Source organism: Mastomys coucha, unplaced genomic scaffold, assembly GCF_008632895.1.
Source record: "Mastomys coucha isolate ucsf_1 unplaced genomic scaffold, UCSF_Mcou_1 pScaffold4, whole genome shotgun sequence".
NCBI lineage: Eukaryota > Metazoa > Chordata > Mammalia > Rodentia > Muridae > Mastomys > Mastomys coucha.
The window spans coordinates 2,685,961-2,695,801 of NW_022196910.1; the positions used below are offsets into that span (position 1 = coordinate 2,685,961).

Sequence of the window (9,841 nt, forward strand, 5' to 3'; positions counted from 1 at the left end):
ACTCAACTCAGGAGCGCTGCCTAGGCAGCTGTGGGCTTGCCCTCTCTGCAACTCTGCAGAACCTCGCCCAAGAGTTGGGGACACCTGGGTGACCTTCAGCCTACAGTCTTGAGATCTGGTGGCCCCTCCCAGCTGGAAGACTCCTTTTACAACAGGGAGACCCCAGTCAAGCTTTGCAACACTTCTGAGCCTTGTTCTCAGCCCTGAGATTCCGGGATCCCAGCTTGGAGATTCCTCCCAACTAGGGGACTTGGGTTTATCCTGAGGACCCCTCCCTTCCCAGCCCCGAAGCCCCTGCCCCTCCATGCCCGGGTCAAAGTGGCAAACACACCCCTCAGGGCCTCCGCCCTCTCCTGCCCTCCCGCCTCCGCACTTTCTCTTCATGCCACGCCCTCCCCAGCCCCGCCTCCGCCTCTCCCGGGCCCTTTCGTCAAGCCCAGCCCTTTCCCTGGGTCGGGCAGTCTCCACCGCCATGTGATCCTGGGGCTGCCGGGACAGCTGGGGCAGGCGGGGGTCGCGGGCATCCCTGGGCGGGGGCGACATGGAGCGGAGGTGGGTCTTCGTGCTGCTGGACGTGCTGTGCGTGTTGGTCGGTAAGAGCTTCAGCCCCGGGTGCGGGGATTCTTTCCCAGGTGCACACTCCCCTTGTCCCTCAGGCCAGTGTGCGTTTGAGATGCGGACGATGGTGACCGATGCTCCCCACTTCCCTGTGAGCTCCCCGCCAGCCCTCCTGGGCGCCTGGCGGGATCGGGGCTGCCTGTCTACCTGTAGCTGTTCCCGGGTGGAGGGTCCTGGCAGCAGGAAGTCGCTCGAGTGCTGGGGAGCAATGTGACTCACACGGGCGGGGCGGCACCAAGACCCTGCAGGCCAGTGACCCGTGGCCAAGGTCCAGCACTGTGCCCTCGGGAGGCGGGGACGGCTAGGCTAGCACAGACAAACCTGCCAGTCCGGTTCAGGCTGCGGGGAGGAGCGTCCCGAACCCCCCCAGGCTGGAACAAAGGCCAAGTGTTTGTTGGGGCCCAGGGGACAGTGGCTGGATTCTAACCCAAGGCGGTGACGGGGTGCTGTGTATCCTCCCCCATTCTGCATCTCCCTCTCCTTCCACCTTCCATATCCCGGAAGGATACTCTTTTTAAGCTGCGCCCGCCCGTTGGCAGCCAGGAGGCCCTGTGGGAGCGCCCCCCCTCGCCCCCCAGGCATTGGCACTCTTTTTAAGTGTATAGTTTGTTGAGCCACTTCTGTTGTTTTAACTGTGTGCCATGTACTACAGGACTTGGAAATAGTTTACATTTTTCCTTAGAACGTCCTGGGTCCCCAGGGGCGGAGCTACCTGGGGAGTCACAGCAGCAGGAGGAGGCCTATGTTTCTGAACACCGGAGTCAGTGCAGACTTTGGGTGGTGATAGGGAGGCCATGCAGCCAGAATGAAGGAGTCCCTTTCCTGTTGGTGGGGACAACGTACCCTACAGATACCTACTGTAGGTGGAGGAAGAAGAGGGGGCACAGCTGGGAGCCAGTGTCCTGGCCTACACCTGCCATGCAACCCAGCCATGTTCAGGACTTTAGGTCGGTCCAGACCTTGCACAGCTGTCCCCGTGGCTGTGGTTTGCCTGGGTTGTCTGCCTGGGTTAGAGGATTCACTAACTTCAGTTGTCTTCAGGAGGACTAACTTCAGTTGTCCTCAAGGGCTGGGCTTGACGAAAGGGCCCGGGCGGGGCATGTCTTCAGTCTTCAGTTGTCTCTATCACCAGGTCCTCAGACTTTACCTCGTCCTCTGATCGCTCACATCCTTCTCTGACCTCAGCTCCTCTATTTCCTCTGACTCCCCTCTCTCCTCGCTCTCCCATCTTTCTGATACTCTCTCCTCTCTGATCTTCTCTCTAACCATCTCCCTGTTCTCCCCTGCTCTTCCTCTTTCCCACTTCTTCCCCTCTCCCCCTCCCTTGCTCTCCCCCTCTCCTCTCCCCTTTTCTCCCCCTCTCCCCTCCTCTCCTTCTCCATTGTTTTCCCCATCCCTTCTTCTCTCCCTCTTCCTTCCTTTCCCCCTCTCCTCTCTCCTACAGTCTCCCTCTCCCCACCTCTCCCCCTCTCCCCACCTCTCCCCCTCTCCTCTCCTCTCCCGTGCTCTCCCCCTCTCCCCACTTCTCCCTTCTCCCCTGCTCTCCCCTTCTCCCCGAGTCCCATGCTCTCTTCCTCTTTGTTCTCCTCTCCCCCTCCCCCTCTTCCCTATTCTCTCCTCCCCTGATTTTACCCTGTGCCATCCTTCTCCTCTGACCTCTTCTCCTTCAAGACTTCTCTCACTGTTATTAAGGTGTCCCCTCCCAGGGGACATGCTCCTGTCTCCTTACTTCTTGGCCCCACCTCTCAGCTTCATGATGCTAGCACCTTCCTGGATCATGTCCCCTCTGGGCTCTGAGATGGCTCAGTCCACGACAGGGACTGTATTCTGGCCAGTCCGTTTTCCCTTTGCATGTTGAGTCTCCCCTCAGTGTTCACCTAGCCATTCAGGACCTGAGAGCCATGCACTCCACACACAGCTTCCCTGATGCTCACGGGCAAAGGGCACTTTTAGGGGTTTGCCTCTTTGGGAGTGTCTGTGTTCCTGGGCCTGCAGAACAAGGTGCTGCCCACTGTCCTGTCCTTGTGACTGGCTCTCACCTCCCAACTACCCTTGGTTGGAGGCTTCAGAGTGCAGCTCTGTTCACAGCTTCAGTACCAGGCCATTCATTTCCAAGGGTGGCCGTGACTCTGACTTTGGTCTGAGCTTTCTCCTTCCAGGGCTGGGTCCATCTTGTCCAGTGTGTAGCTAGCATTGGCTCAGAACTTGGAATGAAGGTAGATAACGCAGAGACCCAAGGGGTGGCCCTCTAGCTGTTCCCTGGCTGTGAGTTACACAGCCTCACAGCCTCACAGTCTTACATCGTGAGGCAGTGAGCAGTTGCCAGGAGCAACTCTCACAGAGCAGTCCCACTCTGAGCACAGCAGGGTCCTGCTGTGCCTAAGCAGATGGGGCAGTTCAGCCAACTACCACTAAGGTGACCATACAGCTCTACAGGGGACAGAAGCCATGAAGAGCAACAGTTCCTCCATGGTGGCTTCAGGAGGGGTGCTGAAGTGAGAGGTGCTTGCAGTATGTGTACAAAGGTCCTGGTTGCTGGTGAAGAGTCAGCTCTAGGGAGGCCTGAAGTGAGGCCAGGTTATAGCTGAGTAGAGCTGCTCAGTAGTTGGGCTCATTCAAAGAAGCCAACGGAGTAGTTTCCAGTGGGGACATGCAGAGTGGCTGTGATAGATGTGCATATAACAGTGGGGCAGGAATGTGCACTTCGGAGAACCATGTACTTTCCCCTGCCTCCCACAGCCTCTCTGCCTTTCGTCATCCTGACCCTGGTGAATACACCATATAGGCGAGGGTTCTACTGCGGAGACGACTCCATCCGGTACCCGTACCGTCCAGACACGATTACCCATGGACTCATGGCTGGGGTCATCATTACAGCCACTGTGGTCCTTGTAAGGGTGAAAAGGGCTTGGGTGGGGGTGGGCCAGCCCGCCCGCAGGATGGACACAGTGGGAGCTGTGTCTGCCTAGTGCTCTGTGGTTGTTCCATTGGCAGGTCTCATTGGGGGAGGCCTACCTGGTGTACACAGACCGTCTCTATTCGCGCTCTGACTTCAACAACTATGTGGCTGCCATCTACAAGGTGCTGGGAACCTTTCTGTTCGGGGCCGCCGTGAGCCAGTCTCTGACTGACCTGGCTAAGTACATGATTGGCCGTCTTCGACCCAGTTTCTTGGCTGTCTGTGACCCTGACTGGAGCCGGGTCAACTGCTCTGGCTACGTGCAGCTGGAGGTGTGCAGGGGCAACCCTGCTAATGTCACCGAGGCCAGGTAGGTATTGGCTGTAGCCCAGGCAAGGCTCTGATGGATAGGAAGCCTGGTGGATGGACAAAATTGGTCCACAGAGGCAGGCAGAGGAGGCAGCCATGGCTCTCCCTTTACATCTATGGCAGGGCAGGTACACAAGTGGGCAGTCTTAGGGTTCATTTGTCTAAGAGGCAGTGGCCAGCCCTCAGGGGGGTGGTGATTACCTCCCGTGCCTTGAGGCCTGTGATGAGGGATCTTCCGTGGCAAAGGAGCTCCTGGTTCCTTAGGGCCTTCTGCGGGTGAGCTTGTGTGCAGTTAGCATTGTTTCTTTTCCTGGTGTTCTCCTCTTCTGGGTCCCTACTGTTCATTCTTGGCCTGGCCCCTGTATCCTCATCCTCGCTCTGTAATCTCTGCTGAGCCCCACTCTGTCTGTTGTCTCCAGTGAGCCATCAGGACTTCTGGCACTTTTTCACTTGGAATATTATTGGCATTTTTCACATCCATAATGCATTTTTAGATTTTTGAGACAGCCTTTTGCCATGTAGCCCAGAATGACCTCAGTCTCCTGCCTCAGTTTCCTGAGTGCCGGGGGTGACAGGCCTGTGCCATCATGACCGGCCTAGAATGTCCTCTTGGCTTCTGTCCTTTTCTTCATTCTTCATGGTTGTTCTCAACTCTGGGCGTTTCAAGGGACTAGTTGCAGTGTCCTAAGCTTGGTGCTTGTGTCTTCTCATGGGCCGCTTTTATGTGTGTGTGTTTGTGTGTCTGTATATGTTTGCCATCAGTGGTAAGCTCTCATATATATATATATATAGTGTGTGTGTGTGTTTTCCTGAATGTATGGATGTACATCAGATTCCTGCCAGAGTCCATGGGGGTCAGAAAAGGGCATCCGATCCTCTTGAGCTGGAGTTACAAGCTGTTGTCAGCTGCCACGTGGGTGTTGGGAACTGAACCCTCATCCTCTACAAGTGCGCTGGGCACTCACTCTCAACTGCAAAGTCCTCTCTCCAGTCCTTCTTCACATTATATGTCGAGGCAAGGTCCTTCACTAAACCCAGAGCTGCACAGTTCTGTTAGACCAGCCAACAAGCTGCAGTCCTGGCTTAAGGAATGTACTCCCTTTTACAGGGTTATTAGGGGTGGGCCCAGGTCCTCAGACGTGCACAGCGGGCATGTTACTGGCTGACCATCTCCCCAAAGTCTTAGACAGTTTCTATTTATTAGCCATGCTATGTATGTGCTGAGCATTTACTCTACATGCCTTGGAGTTTTGTTGTTGTTGCAAAATAGTGACTTTTGCCAGTGTCTGTTTGTGGCTGTATTGAAGATCAAACCCACAGCTTTGACTCTAACATGCCAGGCAGATCTCTCTAGCACTGAGTCACAGGGAAAGTGGACACTGTGGTTGCCTATTTAGTGGCTCCCATGAGGGAACTGTGGGTATCTATGTTGTAATGAGGTCTATTGTCGGCATAGCAGTCAGCAGGATTGGATATACATTTCACTTTTGTTTTCTGGGTGTTGGGGTGGGGCTTGGGGACTCTGCTTTAGCCTTATTTTGTCTGCCAAGATTGGAGAGTGGCTCTGGGGGTATCCTTGGGGGAGATGGCTCCTCTGAGCCTCCAAAGCATAGGCCTTGGCTGCCACTCAAGCAGTAACTAATATCTTTGTAAGATGAGGTGACAGTCAGCAACCCAGGCCACTGTCCCAGCAGTGGCTGTGACTATAGTATTGGGAGTCTGACAGTGTGGGCCTGCTGGCCATGGTTGCTCCAGGGCCAGACAGGGGGTTGGACTTGGTGAACTGAGAGTAAAGAGAGGAGATGGTTGTTCCAGGGGCTCCTGATGGAGTGTCCTGTGTGCAAGCCTTCCCTCAGGTTAAAATTTGTTTTTCAATTTTATTTTTATTTTATGTGTATTGGTGGTTTGCTTGCATATTTCTGTATACCACATGCATGGCTGGTAACAATGAAGGCCAGAATTGGGCATCAGATCTCCTGGACTTGGAGTTACAGATGGTTGTGAGCCACCATGTGGTTGCTGGGAATTGAACTCAGGTCTTCTGGAAGAGCATCCGGTGCTCTTAACTGTTGTACCATCACTCCAGCTCCCCTCAGGTTAAAATTTTATTTTGTGGGGCTAAAGAGATGGCTCAGCCGTTAATACCACCACCTGCTCTTTCAGGGGATCTGTATTAGATCTCAGAACCCATAAGGTAGCCCCCCACACAACCATTTGTATTCCTCAGGTGTGATTTGATGCCTTCTTCTGGCTTCTGCAGGCATTGCATGCACATGGTACACAGAAATGTAAGCAAAACACCCATATGCATAAAATGAAAATAAGTAAATTCCACTTTTATTACTTTTAAGTGTGTGTGTGTGTGTGCGCGCGCGCGCGTGCGCGCGCGCGCGCGCACGCACGCATATGACTCCAGGTACCCTCAGAAGCCAGAGGCATCAGATTTCCTGGAGGTGGAGTTATAGGTAGCTGTGAACAGTAGGATGTGGGTGCTAGGAACTGAACGTGAGCCCTCTGCAAAAGCAGTCAGGGCTCTTGACTGCTGAGCCACCTCTCTGACCCCGCTTCCCTTAGTTTCCAGTTGCACCCCTCTGGGGCTGCCAGCTCCCCCCCTCTGTGGCTGCCAGCTCCCCAAGGAGCTTTTGGCTCTGCCTCTGGGTCTCCCTGACCGGCTGTCCTCTCTCCTCCCAGGCTGTCCTTCTACTCTGGCCACTCTTCCTTTGGCATGTACTGCATGTTGTTCCTGGCGGTGAGTATCCATCTTCTTCCCAGGGAACCTTATGGGGCAACCCCTTCCCTGGCCCTTGGTCTTCCCTACTGCACAACGGGATCTGTGGAGGAGGCACTAAGGGTAGGAGGACTTGTGACTCTTGCCCTGGGCTGGGCAGGCTGTGGACACTCATGAGCCCAGGTGATGACAGGCTGATGTCCCAACAGCTATATGTGCAGGCTCGGCTCTGCTGGAAGTGGGCACGGCTGCTAAGGCCCACCATTCAGTTCTTCTTGGTGGCCTTTGCAATCTATGTGGGCTATACCCGCGTGTCTGACCACAAGCACCACTGGAGTGATGTCCTTGTCGGCCTCCTGCAGGGAGCCCTGGTGGCCTGCCTTACGGTGAGTCCTGCTTGCCTGTCCTACAGGATCTTCTCTGCTTGACTCCAGCGTTTCATGACCTCTGCCTGCTGGTCTGCCTCCAAGAGCTTACCCCTCACCACTGGCCCCATCCATCCACATGACAACCCTCCTTAGCTTCTCCTTTGAGGCTCCCAGATATTCTTCTTTTAGCCCTACTGACTGCCTTCCCTCTTCCCAGGTCCGCTATGTTTCAGATTTCTTCAAATCCCGGCCGCCTCAGCCCTGCCAGGAGGATGAAGAGCGGGAGCGCAAGCCCAGTCTGTCACTGACGCTGACCCTTGGTGACCGGCCGTAGCTGCTATGAGTACCCTGTCTCTTCCTGCTTTGGAATCTGGGAAGTCACCTGTGGGCCAGTCACGTGTTGACCCCTTGCCTCTGATCAGGCACTACTGGCTTTGGAGCTGACCCAGGGTCCCGGCTGGTGACTGTGGACCAGGGTCTTGGGTACCTGTCTGGCCTTGAGTGTGGGCAGGGCCCATCCTCATCATTCTCTGACTATTGAATGGCCTCAAAAGATGCAGTCCTGCTCTGAGGGCTGTCTCCCATCTCCAGTGGGTTTTTGAGGAGGGCCATCCCAGCATGGCCCCTGGAATGGTTGGTCTGAGACTGTTCATGAAGTCAGCACCCTTCCTGACAGCCCTGAAGGTGATGAACGCCTTGTTTGCTGGAGTGGGGCAGTTGCCCTTGGCCTTGGGCAGGGATCACAAGTGTGAAGATGGCTGCCAACCCTCGGGCTGCCTAGGCGTCCAGGTTGCCTGGAAGGTCACATGTAGCTTTTGGTCTGAATCCTTTTCTCAAGCCTGTGGAAGATTACTGCTGGAGGCCTCCAAGCCCCTCCCTCAGGCTTGATGCCCTGTCCTGTCCCTACTCTGTCCATATGGACCAAATGTGTTAGCCAGGCATTGGAAGTAGGTCCTGGATCTGCCATTCCCATTTGTTTCAAAACACTTCAAGTTCCTGTTTCATGGAAGGGTATGTTATAAACTTTGTACCAAATGTCTCTGCCGTGCCTGTTGATTTTCAAGCTCTCCTGGTGAGGTAGATGGCCCTCTTGCACCTACCTTACTCCCCAGTGCATTGTGCTGGACCTGCTAGTCTTAGTAGAGACTTAGGGGACAGAGATCTGGCCTTGGTGTCTTGTATATAGGTTAAGACAGAGGCCTCATAGCCACCGTGGCCTTCCTCCATGTGGAACGGATGCTTATCCTAGGTTCACCTTAGAACACAGAGACCCTTCATGGTCAGTGCTAGATAGGTGCCTGATCATGCTCCCAGGGGCAGCAGGAGGGGGTGACAGGTCTTACATCCCAATACAAGGTGTGTGTCTTTCTGGGAATGAGCAGGCTCCTTATGTACTCAGGTCTTTTAGTCTGGGAGCATGGGGGACAGTCAGAAGTACTGACTCCCCTGCTCCATTTCCTTCCTTTCCTTTGAGACTGGGTCAGGATCAGGTTGCCAGGATCCTGGATGCCATTGGCAGACACTGAAGCCAGCAGGCCTATGAAATTCAGCCCAATTCAGAGAGCATGCTGGGTGCCTCTGCACTTGGTCACTGGTGTTCAACTTTTGACAGCCTGCATTTTCATGGGAATCCTCCAGGTTAAGTGATTACCTGCCAGCATCCTCAGGCCAATACTCTGCATAGCAGGTACCAGCTGTTCTGTTAGAGGCAGAAGGTCCCAGTGAGAAGGCAGGCTCACATCTTAAGTACAGCAGGACTCTGTTTCGGCCAGACTGCAGCTGAGTTGAGCCTCTTCAGGCACCCATGCCTCCCTGTCTGACTCAATGTTGGGTGCTGGCTCAGTTTAGCAAGTGGACACACACCTGTGATACTAACACTGGGTGGCTGAGGTAGGAGGATGGTGAGTGTGAGACCAGCTTGGGCTACAGTGATTCTTCTGTGTGTCTTTGAATGTTCATATGGATGTTTACATGTGCAGGTCAGAGGGCAACCTCAAGTGTCTATTCTTAGATTCCCCCCCCCCTTTTTTTGAAACAAGATCTCTCATTGGCCTGGAACTTCACCAAGTAGGTGACTTCACACTGTCGATTTCACAATTTACACCAAGCCCCTAAAACAGTGGTTCTCAACATGGGGGGTCACAACACCCACAGGGGTCACATACCAGACATCCTGCACATCAGATATTTACATTATGATATCAAATACATAATTATTACATAATGGTATCAAAATTACAGGTATGCAGTAGCAATGGTATAGTTTTATGGCTGGAGATCACAGCATGAAGAACTGTATTAAAGTTCTTCTGTTCTACTGTTGCAGCAGTAGGAAGGTTGAGAACCACTGCCATAGGGAGAGACTAGTTATTTACAAAACAAATCAGGCACTGGAGAGGTGGCCCAGTGGCTAGTGTGCATGGTAACCCATGACTGCCTGTTAACTTCATCATTAGTGATATCTGATACCCTCTTCTGACCACTATAGGCCCTGTACACGTGTGCACATAGACCCCCCCCCCCAATTCCACACACTTAAAAGAAAAAATATTTATTTATTCATTCACTCTACATCCTGATTGATGCCCTCCCTCTTCTCAGTCCCTTCCCCTATTACCCATCTCCTTCTCTTAGAGGACCTCCCTTGGGTATCCCCAGCCCTTGTGCATCAAGTCTCTGCAGGATTAGGCACATCCTCTTTCACTGAGGCCAGACAAGGATGCCAAATTAGGGAAACATATTTCACAGCTTTAGGGATAGACCCCACTCCAGTTGTTGGAGGACCCACATGGAGACCAAATTACACATCTGCTACATATGTATGGGGAGGCTTAGGTTCAGCCCATGCATACATCTTTG

The 9,841-nt window shown here is 53.8% G+C and overlaps 1 protein-coding gene across 1 annotated transcript; it reads left to right on the forward strand.

Annotated features, from left to right (window-relative positions):
* The first annotated feature begins 429 nt into the window (after positions 1–429).
* On the forward strand, positions 430–8,021 carry Plpp2 (phospholipid phosphatase 2). The gene is made up of 6 exons (XM_031349199.1): positions 430–593; positions 3,358–3,509; positions 3,613–3,887; positions 6,578–6,635; positions 6,824–7,000; positions 7,200–8,021. The coding sequence occupies exons 1-6, from the start codon at positions 542–544 to the stop codon at positions 7,314–7,316; spliced, it is 831 nt and encodes a 276-aa protein (XP_031205059.1). The 5' UTR covers positions 430–541; the 3' UTR covers positions 7,317–8,021.
* Positions 8,022–9,841: the final 1,820 nt, after the last annotated feature.